The 20,095-nt window shown below is 28.5% G+C and overlaps 1 protein-coding gene across 1 annotated transcript; it reads right to left on the reverse strand.

The window, feature by feature from the left end:
• Positions 1-1,194: 1,194 nt before the first annotated feature.
• On the reverse strand, positions 1,195-18,595 carry LOC123296052 (fibulin-1). The gene is made up of 5 exons (XM_044877513.1): positions 18,589-18,595; positions 5,193-5,519; positions 4,743-5,060; positions 2,517-2,891; positions 1,195-1,789 (listed from the first exon to the last, which is right to left on the reverse strand). Exons 1-5 carry the CDS (start codon positions 18,593-18,595, stop codon positions 1,443-1,445), a joined length of 1,374 nt encoding a protein of 457 aa, XP_044733448.1. The 3' UTR covers positions 1,195-1,442.
• Positions 18,596-20,095: the final 1,500 nt, after the last annotated feature.

The following is a 20,095-nucleotide window of genomic DNA, read 5'->3' on the forward strand; positions in this document are numbered from 1 at the left end:
ACAAACGTTTTGCAGGGCAGTGTCGGACTATCGAATTTGTCGGATTATAGAGTACTGTCTTATAGACCCCCTATAATCCGTAATTTTTTACATAAGGATACCTTGTAATCTGACAACTCACAAATCTAATGATAAGATTCTAATATAGGATATATTCAATAATATGTACCTATTTTCCATCTTTTAATAGAAAAAAATAGTTCGGATTACAAGGGGCGCCGGATTAGCCAGGGGCCGGATAACCGGGGGTCCACTGTATATATATATATATATATATATATATATATATATACAAGAATTGCTCGTTTAAATATATAAGATATGTCTATTACAAATTGGTAGAATAGGATGATTTTTTCAAAAGTTTCCACCAAAAATACTTTTAAATTGCAAATACTATACAAATATTTATTACTTTACAAATTTTTTTCCTTGTCGAAAAACAAATTAAGAACTTTTTTTTCTCAAATTAAATTTTCATTTGTCAAAACTCAAAAATTATTCAAACCTAACTTAACTTTTTATTAAAAAAATATGTTCATCAATTGCAAATTTTTAGAAAATGGTGATAATAGTCTACAGTACAGAGAGAGGGTATAGTTTCGTGATTAACACACTTGCGAAACTTCTTGAGTGACTTCATTTCAGTGTAACCTACCACATTTACATTTACGAAAACTGGGGCGTTTTCAATATGGAGAAGAAGGGAAACATGCCATATAAACGACCTATTTTAAAAATATAAACAACCGTTTGCTTTTTCCTTAAATGCAAGGTATATGAATATAATAAGAGAGAATAATAGTGGCCTACAAAATTATTAGGTCGTTTGGTGTGACCTCCACCCCCAATATTTCGGAAACACGGGGGTTTGAAAATTTATGAACAACCGGCTAGTTTTTATACAATTGTTAAATATAAGTAAAATTAAATGTACATACTGGTCTACATATTTCGTGAGCCGTTTTCTCAAACCTACACGCCTTAAACATGTCAGTAAGGACTATATGTTTTATTATGCTAACGCCCCAACTTCCAAAGTTTTCGTAAATAAAAATATTGTAGGTTACACTGAAATGAAGCCACTCTCGAAGTTTCGAGAGAGTGTTAGCCACGAAATCATAACCCGCTCTGTACTGTAGACTATAAGGTTTCCAACTAGAATATTTTTAACTTGCAAGTACTAAAAATAATAAAACATTTTCCCCATTAAATTTCCTGCAAGTATTAAAAATTAATCGTTTAGGGAAAAATAGACTTTTCCTGTTTGGTAAAACCTCCGCGTATAAAAAAACTCAAGTTTATTTTCTTTCAAAAAAAAACTCGTATTCTATGGATTTTTGTATTATCTGTTCCGTTTACGGACTTTTATTACGGTGGAAATTTTCTTTAAATCCACCCCACAAGGGTTTGTTTACATTTTAGAGGAGCTAGAAGAAAGATCAATTTGTTTTAATACATTTACCATCCTTTGGACCAATCCATTTACCATTAATAATACAAATTTGTTTAAATCTACCAGATTTTCTAAATCCATTTTTAGGACATGTTAAATGGCATACCGTCCCTGATGAAAATTGTGTTTGATATTTTGAGGTATACTCTTTATTATTATAGCACTGAATGTAACCATATTGTGGTTGTTCTAATTTAGCACATGAACTATTTTGAAAATGTTCATCATTTTGAAATATTTCACCAGTTTTAACACATTTATATGAACCAATTGTATTTATACAGCCCAATTTACATGATTCACTGATTTCAGGATCATCGCATTCATTGACATCTGCGAAAAAAAGGAATTTTTTAATATAAAACTTAACGCTAAAATAAAAAATTAATTTTATTGGGACAATTTTTTATTGCAATATTCAGTAAAAAATATTTTTTAGTTTTAAAGAACAATTATTTGGAAAAAAATCTAAGTGTAGGAAGTTATTTTTAAAATATCAGACAGGTGCGAGAAAACGGTTTTTCGTACAAGGAAAAAAAGTCGGATTTTAATAAAACAAAACAAAATAAAAAATGTCTAGCGCTTAAAAAGGACGAATCAAATGAGACTAGTTGAAGTCAAATCCGTTCGAAATTTTAAAAGAAAGCACGGTTCTATCGTTTTACGTAAATTGTTCGGCTTGTATGCCTCACACGAAATCCGTTTCACGCTCAAGATGTAGCTTTTACTGGCATCTTTTTGTAAGTTTCCTCCAATATTGCAGGTTTGTTGATATAGACGCGAATCTCTAAGCCATTAGATTTCTTTTTGTTGGATTTTCTTAAGAGTCGCGTCTATGCATATGAATAATTTTATAGCCCAGATAAAACCCGAAGCTTAACCTGTGAAATGTCATCGAAAAATACCTTGAACGAATCAACTACTACAGAAGGTCCAGAGATTATAAAAATATAACATAAATTTTGCGTAATTTTTTTAATTAAAGTTACAAAACTCAATTTAGAATTGACGTATGCTCAAAATGGATTTTTTATTCTATACAAAGAAGTTAAAATATTACCTTTGCACGTTTTCCAATCATTATCCAATTGATATCCAATCGGGCATGTACAAAATGCATTCCATACAGTATTTATACAAATATGTGAACATCCAGCTTTTGAACATAAATCCATTGTTCCACAAGTGCGGCCATCTTGATTTAAGTGTGTACCTGGTAAGTTTTCACAGCCACATTCAAAACTACCATTCGTGTTTTTACATGTATCCTGACAATGGCCATGTCCATTCCGTAGCAAACACTCGTTAATATCCTGACAGGTTTTACCATCATCTCCAATACGATATCCTTCAGGACATTTACATCGATATGATCCGGGCATATTGTTACACATATGTGAACAATTTCCATTGTCAATTTTACATTCATTTATATCTGAAAATCATTGTAACAATATAGTATAGTTTATTATCTAGGATACCTACATCAAGTTACATTTTACAAATTTGATAAACAGCTACATATCTTGGGAAATTGTATTATTATACCATGTATATGAAATATATCAAGGTATACTTAGTTTAGTCCCGAGCTTGTAACGCTTAAAAATATATAAATTTTGGTATGAGTGTTCATAAAATCACCTAATTAGTCCATTTCCGGTTGTCTGTCTGTCTGTACAAAACAAGAATCAAGTTAAAATTTTTACAGCGTGTTCAGGGCGTAAAAAGTGATATAGAGTTGGTAGATGAGCAACATAGGTCAAATTTTTTTTGTAAAGCGTTGGAGATAGAACAAAAGTTTAAATGTAAAAAAATGTTCGTTATAAAAAAATTAACAACTTTTGTTTTGAAATATTTTTTTGTTAACATCAATGTGGCGTCGCATTAAATTAAATATGGCGCCCTCTAGAGGACATAAAGTTATGATCGAAAAACAAATTTCGATTTAATTATAGCGTGTTTGGTATCAAATTGAAGGGCGTAATTAGCACTTTTCACAAAAATATATATTGTTATACTTAATCACGAAATTATAACCGCCAAATAGTTTAAATTGTACGTATTTTCGCCTGTTCCCTCCGAGCTTCTAAACTACTTATTATAATTTGACAAATGAGGTATTGTTAGAAGCGTCTTGATCGCCCACTGATTAAAGGCTATATGGCGTCACATTAAATTAAATATGGCGCCCTCTAGAGGACATAAAGTTATGATCGAAAAACAAATTTCGATTTAATTTGAAAAACTGTTCAGTCTCCTCGGTACTTATGTGACATCCGATATAATATTATGATCCATAAAAGATAAAATTCGCGACATGGCGACAAAAAGATATTAATTAATGTAATTATAACTATGTTTAGTTATATACTAAATATTAGCTAATTAACAAAAATAATAATTATGTGCAGAATTCTATATATAGAAGTTTTATTTAATTAAGAAATTGTATATAATAATTATCTCATTATTAATATTCTTATTTTAAGACGGTTCTATACACATTTTTCAATGGCGTGAAATCATTATTTGATTGGCGTGAAACTTTATAATTTTCCTCTTAAATATTCATTGGTGGAAAAAAATATAAAGAAAAGCGGTTATCCAGATAAGAATGGTTAAAGTTACATTTAAATATTTCAAGCACTGCGATTATTCCCTTTACTTTATCGATTTGAAATTTGGATATGTTATAGGTACTCATATTCTACTTTCCCTGGTTACCTTCATCTTTCGAAAATCCTGTTAATTTTCCCAATTTTCATTGTTCACATTCAAGTATAGTGGAATACGAAAAAATACCTAAGTGTTAACAATGAAAATTGTAAAAATTCACAGGATTTTTGAAAAATAAAAGTAACCAAGGCACATCAAAAGTTGATTATTTTTTTATAAGGAACATGTTTTACATTTATTCTTCTGTTCAATCTCTAACGGTTTACAAGATGGGTCCTACGGACCCAAGACCCAATTGACCTATGTTACTCATTTACGAACTCTGCCTCACTTTTTAGGTCCTAAGCACGCTATTAAAATTTCAACTTGATATCTCTTCGTTTTTGAGTAATCGTGATGACAGATAGACGACAGACAGACAGACAGACAGACAACCGGAAATAGACTAATTAGGTGATTTTATGAACAGCTATACCAAAATTTTGTTCATGGTATCAATATTTTTATGCGTTACAAACTTGGGACTAAACTTAATATACCTTGGTATATTTCATATACATGGTATAAAAAGTATAAAGTGCAAAATATAAAATATTCATATATTTACCCATACAACGAATCCCATCTTTAGCTAAACGAAATCCACGATAACACCCACATGTTGATGTGACGTCATCTAAACATGAATGATCACAATATTTATTACCGCAAATCATATAAAAATTTTGACGTAATAATTTTTGTAATAAAACACTTGAATCATTTCGTAATGGTGGCTTTTGATTCTGTTGTATCTTATTCAATTGAATTTGTTGTTTTAGGATATTTTGTTCAGTAATTGTATCCTTAGGTATAATCTTTACGATATTTGTTTCATTCGGAACGATAATGGTATCACCAACTGAAGTAATATTTTTTTCAATTACTGTTAGATTTAAATCTTTTAAAATGGGTTTTTTATCCTTATTAAGTTTATGTTTCTTTTTATCCTTTCCTTTATTCTTTTTGTTTTTTAATTTATTTTTTTTATGTTTTTTAAATTTTTTTTCAATAGCACCACTATTTAACGATTTTAATTCAATTGTCGGTTGTTTATCAACTTTCTCGGTCGATTGTTGATCGGCAAGTAATAACCGTTGACGCCTTCTTAATTTTCTATTTTTACGACGTTTTTTTAATCCTTTGCGAGGTTTTTTAAACACTTTCTTGGTTGTTATAAATGATTCAGTGGTACTCTTGGGTAATTCGAGTGCTGTACCGTTGAAACTTTGCCATTGAAAGATATTCCTTGTTGATTTATCGATGCCATTTGGTTTTTTTGTTACTAAATAGCGTACAGCTGAAAATCTTACGTCCGTTGAATTACTTATGCTGTCAGAAAAAGCTGAAAATAAAAAAATTTAATATTAATTTCATTCAGATATTATTTTTAAGCAGGAATGAACTCTCGATAAGCAGAATATTATTTCCAAATAAATTATGTTATTGATTTTTCTCTTCATATTTTTATCTTAAAGAAAAGTACAGGTAAGGTTGGAACCCAGATTCTCTACCGACCTTTAATTATAATAAACGTAAACGTAAATTTAAAAAAAAACAGTTTTTGGTTGAAAAGACGGGCGTAGCTCGATATGCTAATGAGAAATTTCTGCAGTTTCCTTTGATAAATTTCAAACTATTTTTCACTTCAATGGGAAACTGCGGTGGGCATACGTGGCACAACTTTGTTTATATTTCCAGCAATTTTACGGTTTATAATAAAATTTTAATAATTTCTAATACTTCGCGTTAAAATTTTAAGGGAAAAAGTGCTAAAACATTTAAATTTAAATCCCTAGTTTGAGACTCATAATCTTACAAAAAGATATTACAAAATGGCATAATTGAAACGCAAAAATGGCGCAAAATCCTGGAATTTTAGATTCCAGAGAAACTTTAACTGATTCTAACATGCCTTCTTTGATTCTGTCAAAGTTTAGAAGTTAAACCAGGAAGTTATCGATTTAATAAAAAAAAAACCCAATTGCAACTTTATTTGTATATATGACATAATAAATAGCCCAGTATGTGTTCTAATTCAATAACAAAACAAATGACAATGTAAATTTCCTGGTGAATAAAAAATTATATTTTTGTTTACGCAAATTTAGTGATGATTTATGATATTAATTATTGCTACAATTAATTCTTGTTTATTTTTATAGTCATAACTCTCATTTTTTTTGTCTTGTAATTTTTAGTTCAGACAAAATTGGCGCATAAAAAAAATAATCCAATTGTGTAACGTCAAGCAATCTTTTTCTAATAAAAGACAGAAATTATATTTTCTTTTTGGCATAAAAATAATTATACTTTTTGTTTTTCTATGCCAAAATTTTCTACCGCACAATTTTTCTATTTCCATAATATTTCTTATTTCTTCTGAATTCACAATATACTTTTAAATAATGCTACATAACAAAAAACCTTCTTTAATATTGTTTTACTCTTTAGTAATTCTACTTTTAAAGACTCGAATTTTAAAATATTTATGGTTTTAAGAATCTATGCTTTGAAAAATTCTACTCTCAAAGAACATTATACTCCTGTCAAATTCAATTCTATAATGTGTCACAAAAAAAGAAAAACTGTTCCAATATTTTGGGTAAGGATGAGTAATAATTTCTTTTTATAGAATAAGCCTTCCCTCAATTCTTTAGTAAAATAAATGTAAATTTTTTTTGTCCTTTCTAAATTCTTCTTTTCTTAAGTTTCAAAAAAACCTTAAGTATTACTTAGAAGAATTGATGATTGTAATAAAAAGTGATGCATAGAGCAATTACTGACTGATATGTGCAATATATTTTTCCCTTCAACTCTTCTTTTCAAAAAACAGTTTTTTTGAAAAATATAAAGCTGAAAAGGAAAATGCCTAATTCACTTAAAATAAAACTTTTTATATAGTGTAGGAACAAACTATGGAAATCATTTTGAAAACCGCTTGGAAAATTATGGTTTACGCCAAGGACTTTTCATCGTGAAATGAACGATTGACTTGTATACCGAATGAATTGTGTTTAAATCAATTTATAAATGCGTTCAATATTTACATTTTCTATTAAAAACATTTTTATGACTCAGTCTATGCATGCGATGTGCCGCATACTTACATAATATTAAGCTAATAAATTATAATAATAAAAACCCTATATATTTTTATTAATTAATTGACTGACACCAAACATATGCTCTGACAGTAAACAAAGAGCGTACAATCGAATTTAATGATTTGTTATTATTAGTTTCTTTTCTAATGTTATATTATGCTCACACAATATTGACAATATTGACTTAATTGTAAATTATGGCTACCATATTAATAATATAAAGTGTCATTTACAACTTTTTTCATAAAAGTTTAATCAAGGATCAAATCAAAATGATATTAGCATCAATTTGGCTATTACATAGTTATTATTATATAAATAAAATTTGCTAATCGAAAACCTAAATTAGAAATAAATTGGCAGTATATAGTCGGTGCGGTAAGTACTGAAGTCGTATGAGTGCGACCCCTGTAGTCCACTCGACTACCTTCCCAGGCGGGGAAAAAACATTAAAAAGGTCTTGTTAGCCTTCATAGATTATTCTTCGAACATGTACTGCAGCTTATGCTGGAACGATCATGATATCCATAGAGAAATGATGTGTTTTATCCATTTTTCAGATTCTGTTTATTCAGTTTTGTTTAGTTTTTTTATTACCATTAAAAAACAGCTCAACTAATTCTGCTGAAAACTCTTTCAGTTCTTAAATACGCGATTACGCGTTGAATAAGCCCAGTCACATGTTAATGTCATAACTGGTTCGCAAGATAATCGTGGCGAAAGAATCCGAACGAACACACACACACAGACATCACATTGAATAGGTTTGATTCTGATATTGTGGCCTTGAAACCACGGAAATATGTAAAACTGGAGATTTTCAAAATCGGCCCCATTACATTAACTTCCTCTGGGAAGTTAATAATTGTTATTTATTCTTTGTGTAGGATATTCTAAAAAGATCGAAAATGGAATATTTGCTGCTTTAGAGAAAGCTGTTTTAACAAAAAAGTCTATACATTTTTTTGATCTGATGAAGGGTAGGTAAGACTAATAAGATTTGTTTAATTGTTAAATAAATGAAACCACTGGAATCAACAGCATAATTTAATTTAATAACCTTAAAACCACATATATAGTTGACACATTTTTATTGATACATGTGATTCTACCTTTTGCACTAATTTTTCTTTCTTATGGGGATACGAATCTAAGATACTATAAACAAAAAAAAACTTTTGTGTTTATAAGTCTATTCTTGCCTAATAAGCTCCCTTTATAAGTTTCCAGAAATAATCCCGGTAAAGTACTTATCATCTCTTGGCTGAGATATTAACATTTTTGAATTATAGCAGCAGAATTTTTGACTTAAGTATAGAAGTACAGAAGCTACTAATAAAAAAATTAATTAAGATATGTTTAACGTAAAATCTATTTTTTCGATTTTAACCAAATTTCGATTAGCCTGCCGTATATATTAAAAGACAAGAAAAGAAGATCGAAACATGAAAATCAAAAAATTAAAATATGCGTTTAATTTTCCCTAATCTGGCATCTCTAGACTGACATACGCTGTTCGATCGACATAATTTTTCAGTTAGTAGCTCCTAATCTAATTTTTTAGTAGGTACCCTAAAATGAACTCACTGGCATTTTGAAAATTTAATCTCAAAATTAATCTATAATAATGCACTAGATTTGGTCTATAAACAATAGCGCCGTGCGCCTACAATGTTATTTTAAAATGGATATAACAATAAATAGTCCTAGTCAATGACATCAATAATATAATATGATAAAGTGTTGTACCTTGTTGATAATGCTTCGTGGATCGCCCTTCAGTCTCTTCAGAGATATTGCAATCTATGAGGCAGCAACTATATAAGTGACAAAATTGTTAGACGATATGCAACCGAAAGAATGGTTGCCCATTCATGTGTTTTTTGTTTTCAAGAAGAATAAAGTAAAATTTTCGAGAATTTAAAAAGTTCTTTTTTTGTTATAGCCCTGCAAACCACTTAGTACAAGAAAAAAGTAGTCAAAAGTCCTATTGATTCTGATTTAATAAAATATCAGCAGTTAATCTAAACTGTTATTGAAGGCTATGAGAGAGAGGAAGCTATTTAAGAAAAACTAAGCTTTTCAATGATTCAATGGCATACCTACTATGTTGATGTTCCTTAGAGTGAACTGTGATCATTGTATTATTATATTTTGAAAAGAGCACCTACAAGTACGTTAGGATTTGATCCATACTCCATTATGGTATTGTAACATGGATCACAAATTAAAACAAGCTGATCATGTGCTTGCGACTCTTTTTATCCAAATGTCCACATCATCAATTTCCCAGATAATAAGTATAATATTAATTATTGTTTTTATAACAAATGTGTAGCTAAGTCACGAACCACATCACTTCAAGTGTCAACATCCGACACTTTTGCAACCATTTTTTTAATACAAATTCATATTTTCAACTTTACTAATTATGAAAATCTACAGTTTCTTAATATTTACAGAAAAATTTTTACTTTTATATTTACCCTTCTCCCCAACGTCGGAATTTCGATTTGGATTTTCAAGCTCATAACTTTCCTATAACTATAAACATTTTTAAATTCTCAAAACAAATTCAATATGGCGATATGAGAACAGCTATTTCAGTTAAAATTGTAACCAAATAATGGCTTTAAAAAACATTTAAATGTAAATTGTGGTCTAGGTGCAACACTCTCCCACAATATCTGAATATTTATAGCTCATTAGTCTTTTTGAATTTTAAAAATTTCTTTAAATATACATATTATTTCCCACTCACAGGCATACTTACAGAAGACATCTTCATCTTCATTATTATTATTATTATTATTATTATTATTATTAGTAAGCAAAACGAATATTTAATGAAGTTTAGTTCATCATCCTCTCACATTCCACAAATAATATTAATGTTAGATAAACAATAATTATTAATTATAGATCATTTATACCGCCTGCAAGAGAAGTCAATAATGTATGTTGTACAGAGATATTAAGAATGAATAACTGCAACAGAGTCTTTTTTTATAAAAAACTGAATTCTATTCATCTTGTTTCGTGTATTTATTTATCTAAAGCTTATAAAGAATAGAACTGACAATAAAAGTGAAAATTAGCTAGATAACGTCAGTCTGTATAGGAAAATTTTACAATCGTTCTAGACGAATCTAATGATCGAAATTTGCAATTTAGCAGTTTACAAGATTTGCTAAAACATTTTGACAAGTACTTCATTTTTCGTCCCATTTCGTTTTTAAATTATCTCCCCTCGAAATCTGGTTAATCGATAAATGTGATTCCTTTTAATTCGAATTTTCCCCCGCTAAATCTGATTGTTGTACAAAAAGTTGAATGTTATATTATTACAGATTTCATAAATATTTGATTATGCAGATGGAAAGTTTTATTTTTATCGCTTAAAATGTATATTTGCCCAAAGGTATAATTCTCAACAAAAAAATGGAAGTTTTTAGAAAACCTTGTTTTACTAGAAAATTAGAATAAAAAAAATAGCTTTTAGTTTAGCATTAACTAAACTTTTAAGAACACGATCTTACTAAAGTTTGTTGAAAGTGAGGTATCACAATCAATCATTCAAAATAACTCGTTCTATATATGATATATTCCCATATAATTATATATTATTTACACAAATTATGCGTTATATTGTACAATAATATAGCTCAGAATTATTGATAATGATTGGTTTCATAGTGAATAATTCACATTATTTTAAATATTTTATCCATTAAATCTTTAGCATGTTACAAAATGACTAACCACTAGCGATATTTCGATATGTTTAATAATCACTGAATCATTGTTTCTTGATGAAAAATAAAAGTTTTATCTTAAAAAGACAAGAAAAATTAGAGTTTAAAGATATGGTCGTAAGCATTCGATCTGAAGGAATTGATTTTTAGGTTTTGTAGAACTGGTAAAAACAGAAACTTTAATTCATTCTAACATTCATGGTCTTGTCATGAATGTTACTCCTGACATTGCAGGTTTTAAAATTTTAATAAATCATTCGACCACTTTTTTCCCATATACTTTAGCGTTAAGTCATTTTCAAATTTTTAAACTAAATAAGAGTAAGGGCCAAGGGGTGTTATAAGTTTGACCGCAATGTGTGTGTGTGTGTCTAGCGAATAAACGAGTGAGCCGATTTTGATTTTATTTGTTTCGTTCGAAAAGTAATTTAATGGAGACTGTTATAAGCTATGTTTCAAGTGCGAGTTTAGGGTTCCGTAACCGAAAAAATTCAAAAATTGGCGATGATTTTCAAAATCGGTTCAGTTTGTAAAAGGCTTTAAGGAAAAAGGTAATTTAATGGAGAGTGTTCTTAGATATGCTTCAAGCGCGAGTTTAGGGTTCCATAACCAGAAAATTTGTCGGGGGTTTGTTTTAATGTTGTAAATTTCACTTATTAATAGTAATTTTTCCAATACTTAGATAATCAGTATACACCAGTTAAATCTTATCCCAAAAAATGTATTGAGGCTTAGATCTAGATTCTAAATCCCAGATACCAAGGATAAAGAATACAAAACTGAAACAAAATTGAACAATGGAGCTTGGAATTGTATATTTTCTTGAGCGACAGGCTATCAAACAAACAATCTCGTAGTTAAAATTTCCGATCCTTTTAAAATACAGTTTCAAATTCAAGGTAAACTGGCTATCCCATATACGTCACTTACTAAGCATATGTGGATAAGGACCTTCCTAGTACACTTGTTTAGAAATTATTTATTTTTAACATACACACATTTTTAACATACACAAAATTTATATAAAATTTTTTTTTATAGTTTTTCAACATGTACACTTTTTATACCATGCATATATGTAATATGCAAGGTATAATAAGTTTAGTCCCAAGTTTGTAACGCTTAAAAATATTGATGCTACGCACAACAGTATAGGTGTTCATAGAATCACCTAATTAGTCCATTTCCGGTTTTCCGTGCGTCCGTCCGTTCGTCCGTCTGTGGACACGATAACTCAAAAACGAAAAGAGATATCGAACTGAAATTTTTTCAGCGTACTCAGGGCGTAAAAAGTGAGATCGAGTTCGTAAATGAGCATCATAGGTCAATTGGGTCTTGGGTCCGTAGGACCTATCTTGTAAGCCGTTAGAGATAGAACACAAGTTTAAATGTAATGTTCCTTATAACAAAATAAACAACTTTTGTTTGAAACATTTTTTCGTAAACATCATTGTTTACCCGGGAGGGCCCAAAATAGGCGGAAATCTTCAAATAGTATGTACTATACTTGATTATCAGTTATGTATGTGTCACATGTATGTATGTGTTATGTGATAAAAAAATTAAAACTGACTATGCATGGTATTTCAACAATTAACTCAGTCAATTGTTTGTTTTCACTTGTTTTTAGTGAAACACATATTGTTGAGGTGATAAAACAAACCGTATAGTACATCATCAAAGAAGTTATTACTAGTTATTTATTTATTTAAATAACAATTTGTTAAAAACACATAATTTTTTATACATTTTTTTAAAACTCATCAACTATATTTCGAAAGTTTTGTTTTTGTATTTATTTTTTTTTATTTTTTTTTATTTTATACTCACTGATTAAAGTTTAACGATTCAAAACCATTGGTGTTGAAATAAAAGTTATACGTGTAATTTGTTTTTGTTTTTATATTTCATTTCATGAATTCATTAATTAGAAGAATTTCTTTGTTCGATATGTCGCAATATGTCGCAAATTGTTTTCCATAAGTAAATTGTTTCATTTGAATGAAAGGATGAAATTTTCACAAGTCAAAAAATTCGGCTTAAGTTAAATTTGTTCTAACAGAAAGGTTAGAGTATTTGCATGATAAAAGGAAGTAGTTCCAACTTTTAAACTAGAAATTAGCCATTTTTTTGTCTGTCATGTGAATTTTCTCACTTTTGCTTTTTCAGACAACAAGTTAAATACTATTTTGGAGGACTTTGATGTACCAATCGGCCAGGTATGTTTGTGATTAAAATCATACTTGAGCTAAATATTTATATCATTTTCTTTCGATAATTTTATTTTCTATTCGATATTTAAGATATAACAAGTGAAAACAAACAATTGAGTGAGTTAATTGTTGAAATACCATGTAGGCATAGACAATGTTGATTTCTCTGTCACATTACACATACATGCATGTCACACATACATTAATATATTATTTACACAAATTATATAGCCATAACATACATACTATACAATTTGCGCATAATTTGCGCTCTCTTTGTAAACAGTGATGTATACAAAAAAATGTTTCAAACAAAAGTTGTTTATTGTTTTATAAGGAATATTTTTTACATTTAATTTTTTTTTCTATCTCTAGCGGTTTACATGATGGGTCCTACGGACCCAAGACCCAATTGACCTATGTTGCTCATTTACGAACTTGACCTTACTTTTTACGTCTTCAGCACGAAATAAAAATTTCAACTTGATATCTCTTTTCGTTTTTTAATCGTGATGACAGACGGACAGACAGACGACAAGCAGACGACAGACAGACAACCGGAAATGGACTAATTAGGTGATTCTTTGAACACCTATACCAAATTTTTTTTCGTAGCATCAATATTTTTAAGCGTTACAAACTTGAGATTAAACTTAATATACGATGTATATTTCATATATACATGGTATAAATATCAGAGTCCAAAATCCAAAAACGAATCCATATTTTGCACTTTCTAGTAGAATTCAACGCGGGGGCTTTGACCAATAAAGTGCCAATTTGAATTGTAATTTAAGTAACTTTCATAGAAATTGTAATTAATTAAAAGATGATTAATAAATTAATTTTAAAATTAAACGTAGTAAATGATCCCTCTATCGCAGATATGTGACGTACATTGACTTCGAAAAAAGTTTCCGATATGATCTAAGAGCGTAATTAAGATCGACTTTTACCCATCTGCTTAAAAATGAAAGTTATTTTTTATGAAATAAAAAATATCATAAAATGTGGTCAAGATCACCTTAGTAAAAATGTCAAAAGTAATATTTTTTGGAATTTTTCGCCAACTTGCTTGTCTAACGACTTTCGGAAAACAGATGTTTGCTAGATGGGTGAAGGTTGATACTAATTCCACCAGGACCATATCCCTTATGAATTAAAATTAAATGATATTTTTATGTAGATTTGAAAATTAAAATATATTTGCTTAAAATTAAGATTTTTGAATACTTACTTAAATATTAAAAACTAATTTATAAACATTAAAATCTTTTGTTTGATACAATGGTTTCTTTTTTTAGAAAAAAAAAAATGAACAATAACAATTTATACAATAAATTGCTTTTAAATGACATTTTCAAAGTAAACAAATATAAATAATTAAAATTAAAATTTTGTTCCTAATCTTGTTTTTAATCTCACATATGGGTTATACAATAGCAATCGAATCAAGCGAATTACACAATAAAATCAAGGAGGATAAAATTTTAACAAAACAGACAATTGACTGAGTTTATTGTTGAAATACCATGTATAGACAGTGTTGATTACCTACTCTATCACATTACACATATACATATACATGTCACACATACATAACTGATAATCCCATATTAATACATACTATAAAATTTGCATCTATTACGTGCCTTCGTGAGTAAACAGTGGTGTTTACAAAAAAATGTTTCAATCAAAAGTTGTTTATTTTTTGATAAGGAACTTTTTTTACATTTGAATTTTCGTTCGATCTCTAACGGTTTACAAGATGGGTCCTACGGACCCAAGACCCAATTGACCTATGTTGCTCATTTACGAACTCGACCTCACTTTTTACGTCCTGAGTGCGCTGTAAAAATTTCAGCTTGAAAATTTTTTCGTTTTTGAGTTAAAGTGTTCACAAACGGACGGACGGACAAAGAAAATGAACTAATTAGATGATTCTATGAACACATATACCAAAATGTTTTTCGTAGCATCAATATTTTTAAGCGTTACAAGTTTGAGACTTAACTTAATATACTATGTATATTTCATATATGCACGGTATAAAAATTCGCTTAAAATAATTTTAAATTGAAATATCTTTTTTGACTACCCCTGTATTTTTTTTACTAGTTTATAAGCGTACAAAAAAAAGACTATTATTAAATTCTATTAAAATTTTATGGGGTCAAATAATGATATTTCACTCGTACTTAAGGCAATGGGTAGGTGTATATAAGAGTAGTAGGTATATGTCACATTAAAATAATATGATTATTTCTTAATGTTTTTAAATAAACTATCGATTACTTAAATCAACAATAACCGATAAGTAATCATTACCTACAAATTGTTATAAAATACAAATCTGACACAACAATAAATATTATTTTATTAGGTATGTTTTAGTGAACTATTTAATTTTCATAGTCCTAGCTGTATGTTGAATAAACTGGGGCTAAACTACAAGCAAAGTTAGGTATTGGCTGTCCACGAAGGACTTGCTTAGACTATAGAGCCCATTGTGATACCATATATGTGTTTTACCACCTTTACGCTGATAATTACATTTATGAGCTCCTCAATTTCAGAAGCTGAGTGCGCCCCCTTCATGCATATACCATGCACTACACCAGCCCATCACAACTATTAATTATATTAATTTTGTTGCGACGGCGGGAATCAAACCCTCTACCCAAAGCATACCGCGGACGGAATTGGTTACACCTTAACCAACTGAGCTAATAGGGCGACAAGCAAAGTTAAAAACAGTAAAAAAAATTCCTGGTTGGCTATATCCTTGACACAGCCGTAAGTATTAAATGGATACCTCTATATATAAGAGGATGTTCGGGCCATCGGAAAAAAAATACGAATTACAAAGAATCAATTTTACAATAATAAGAAATTTATTGATCCGATTTCTATAAACTATTTCCAGCACGGGTTGTTTTTAATCGTTTTGTTCAAAATCAATTTAATTTTTTTTTATTTCATATTATTATTGCCTTATCAGATTCAATTAAATTATACACCTACGTAATTTGTTATAAATAAAACATATACAAAATAATATTCATATTTTATATATTGTTCAATTTACAATAGGAGACTATGAATTAATTATTTACATTGATATAATATCATTTTTAGTCATACATTCCCCGAAAATATAGACTTATGCAATGTATCGAAGGTCAACGGGAAGGGAAAGGGAGCTTATAAAAAATTTAAAGCTTTACACACCTTCACGGCAGGTTGAAAATTAGTGGCGTTCTCATCGCTTCCACCATATATATATATATATATATATATATATATATCTATATATATATATATATATATATATATATATATATATATATATATATATATATATATATATATATTGCAACTCAATTTTGAAGTTGACAATGCAAGTCCTTATTTCTCATCACTTCTACCATGTTTTATATACATGCATTTTTAAACTTTAAATTAAAAATTAGAATAAAAAAATACTTTTTAAGGACAAGCTTTTACTGTACTAAAATGTAGAAAATAATTTTTTTAACATTCACTCATACATGACGATTACTAAAAGCGAACAAACATATTTACATACATACGTTGAGGTTCTTCGAATCATTGTTGATATTTTATATAGAGCCCCTCAAGCTTTTATTCATAATCATGTATGAGTCACTCCTAAAAGAAATTATTTTCTACTTTTTAGTACAATAAAAGCGTGTCCTTAAAAAGTATTCTTTTTATGTCGGTATTTCTACATTAAATAAATCTATTGAAAAATGTCATGTTTTTTCGCGATTTTTATTCCATTGCAAAGCACCTTACTTACAATAAGAAACAATAAATAAGAAGGAAATATGACTTAAGTAATGGAGCTCTGTTGCCCATGAGTTTTTAATAATTCCTTCAAAAGTGAATTATTAAACTGAACAAGTACCTAGTAATTATTTATTTAATAATTTATTATAGAATAAATGAAGTTTCTAATTCTTTTTTCATTAAAATCATCACGATTTCTTTATTTATTTTCATCAATTTTGCTTTAAACAATCCAATTGTAATATCTGTGAAATAAATCTTATTTAAGATACGGGCAAGATAAATTATACGGGTATCACTGTCATCTTATTAAATATATTATAAAAACCGAAAAAAAGTACCGAATCCACAAAATAAGCGCCACGAAATCAATTTATTCCATATTAAGTTATAGTATTTATAACTTTCTGTTATGATTAAATACTAGTTTAGTATTCAAATTAGATTTGTAAGATTTTTTCCAATATTTATATAATTAATCTTATATAATATTACCTACTTTAGCAAGTTTTTTCCTGACCTACCTTTATCTTCCTTGTTTCATCTTATGTTTATATCTTAAAGAAATAATTTGAACGAAAAAATATCATAAATTTAAATATATTTAATTAATAAGTTTATTAGGCAAACATGATTATGCCTCATTTGATCCACAGATATTAGAGAGAACTAATCATTCCCCAAAACATATAAATTAAGTTTTCGCTATAATTTAAAGAATAATCATGATTTATGTTGTGAATGACCAAATTAATCTTTTCGAACAGATAATAGTCTTGGACATATATAGTGTTTTGTGCATCTGACCTTTTGAGTTTACTATTAACTAGGACCTACTTAAATAGAAGACATAAATTATAATAAAAGGAATTTTTACAATTGGCTCTTATTGATTCTCTAACAATTTATCTATATCAGTATTATAAAAGAATGTCTAGCATTTTAATTGGAATATATTATTATATGCATTTAATAATTATTGAAAATGTTTATCGAAATCTTATATAAAGATTAGGTATATTCAAAGAAATTCGTTATGTTTCTTGTTTCGCTTCAAAAAAAATTCATTTTATTACTTAATAACGCAATCAAGGAGCTAATATTCAACGAACTAAATTCCGTAAAAGCTCACATCGTTTAATCATAGTATTATTTAACTATAGAACTTCCCTAACTCAATTTAGAGCTGTTTTTTAAATAATATTTGGCACATGCAAATTTTTTGTATTTGAGACTACTCAAAAATGGTTTCTGACAAAACATTTGCTATTAAAGGCTTTTTTACAGAAATATATAAAAGGCAGGCAGGGTAAGTTATTTGTTAGTGGCAGGTATTTACCACAGCTCTAAGTAGCACAGATTTTCTTGGTCGGCCAACTTCACTTGAAAGCCATGTCCGTAACTCACGAACAAAAGCACTTGCGATAATCTAAGTAAGCCTTAATTTTTTTACACTCTAATTATTGAAACATAGACAATATCCGCGATTCTGGATGACTCAAAATCGCGTGGTCTGCAATCTTTACCTGACATTGGTAGACCATAAACGTAACTCGAGAAAAATGGCACGTACGAGACTCAAACTGAGCCTAAAGTTTACCATAAATTAACTGCAAATTATATTTGTGAATTAACTGAAAATTATTTCAGAGAATGTAAGTGGGCTTAAAGTTAATTAGAATAACGCTTGGTTCTGTATTTTGATTAGCGGCGAATTTCTGCATTTCACGGATAATTGAAAAATATTAAAAATGATCATGTCAAATTTCAGAAGATATATTCTTAACAATTATTATAATTCTTATTTAATTCTCTCTGTTTGGATAATGGCGGCAAGTACCGCCGACCAAAATGTTTTTTTTCAATGGATCATGATAGACAGCAAAACTAAAGTATAAAATAATAAACAATTATAAGTCTTACCTTCTGATACTAAATACAAAAGCACAAATATAATACAAAAATTATAAATAAAATGAGACATTATTGTAAAATATATAAATCACAAAATATGTACATTATTACAATTTATAAAATTGAGAAAAATACTTTGTATCCAATTGTTATACGAACTACAACAATAAAAAGATTTATCGTTCGTCTTTTTTATATAAAACTATTCTAATTTGATGTTTATTCCGTATGACATCAGAATAATGAATAAAATAAAATTCAACATTCAGATTTGTGTAAGAAACAACTAAGCATGAGATGTAGAATGATTTAAAAGAATAAATATTCAATTTATTTTAAAAAATAGGTCATTCCAAATAACAATTATGAATATTGAACATATTGATATAGCTGCAACTTGCATTACACATATGTACGTTTGTTTGTATACACACTTATTGTGATATTATGATTGTATATCCAACAAACACACTTCAATGTTTTAAGATCACAAATTTTAACCGTAAGCTCATAATTAGTTTTTCAATAATCATGTACGTGTGTTAAAAAAGTACCAAATTTTATACCATGCATATACGTAATATGCAAGGTATACTAAGTTTAGTCCCATGATTCAGTTTTGGCCAACAAAAAAAAACGACACGTAATGAAAATTTTTGAACCATGGTGCCATTTAATTAAAAAAGGGAATTAAGAACCAGCGCACTGATAAATTGCAGTAAAATTGAAATAAAATTCTACTAAATGAAGTAAAATTTCAATGAATATCTAAATGAAAAAAGCAAACAAGAAAAATAAAATGCAATTATAAGTTGTTTACTGCTTTTTTTAAGCCCGGGTAAAAAAAATTATATATAATCATATATAATCATATATAATTATATAAAATTTTATATAGTTTACATATAATTATATATAAATTACATATAATTAGATATACTCATATATAATTATATATAGACGCTCGAGTTTCTTTACTAGTATTTTTAATTTATTTCTTTAAGCTTCTCAAAGCCACCGATAATTTTCGATCTGCACTTATGCAGCAACTGATGTTGTTAGTACATGAACTGCTGCATAAACGATAACATAGACGTATCCACGTCAATAACCTATTTG

The sequence above is a fragment of the Chrysoperla carnea genome, chromosome 3 (assembly GCF_905475395.1).
Source record: "Chrysoperla carnea chromosome 3, inChrCarn1.1, whole genome shotgun sequence".
Lineage (NCBI taxonomy): Eukaryota > Metazoa > Arthropoda > Insecta > Neuroptera > Chrysopidae > Chrysoperla > Chrysoperla carnea.

Bases quoted from the DNA above. Each gene is read 5' to 3' on its own strand.
- LOC123296052 (XM_044877513.1), bottom strand. The intron at 2,892-4,742 runs GTAAATATATGA...AATGATTTTCAG, and splicing joins AGATGGGATTCGTTGTATGG to ATATAAATGAATGTAAAATT. The intron at 1,790-2,516 runs GTAATATTTTAA...TTTTTTTCGCAG, and splicing joins TGATTGGAAAACGTGCAAAG to ATGTCAATGAATGCGATGAT.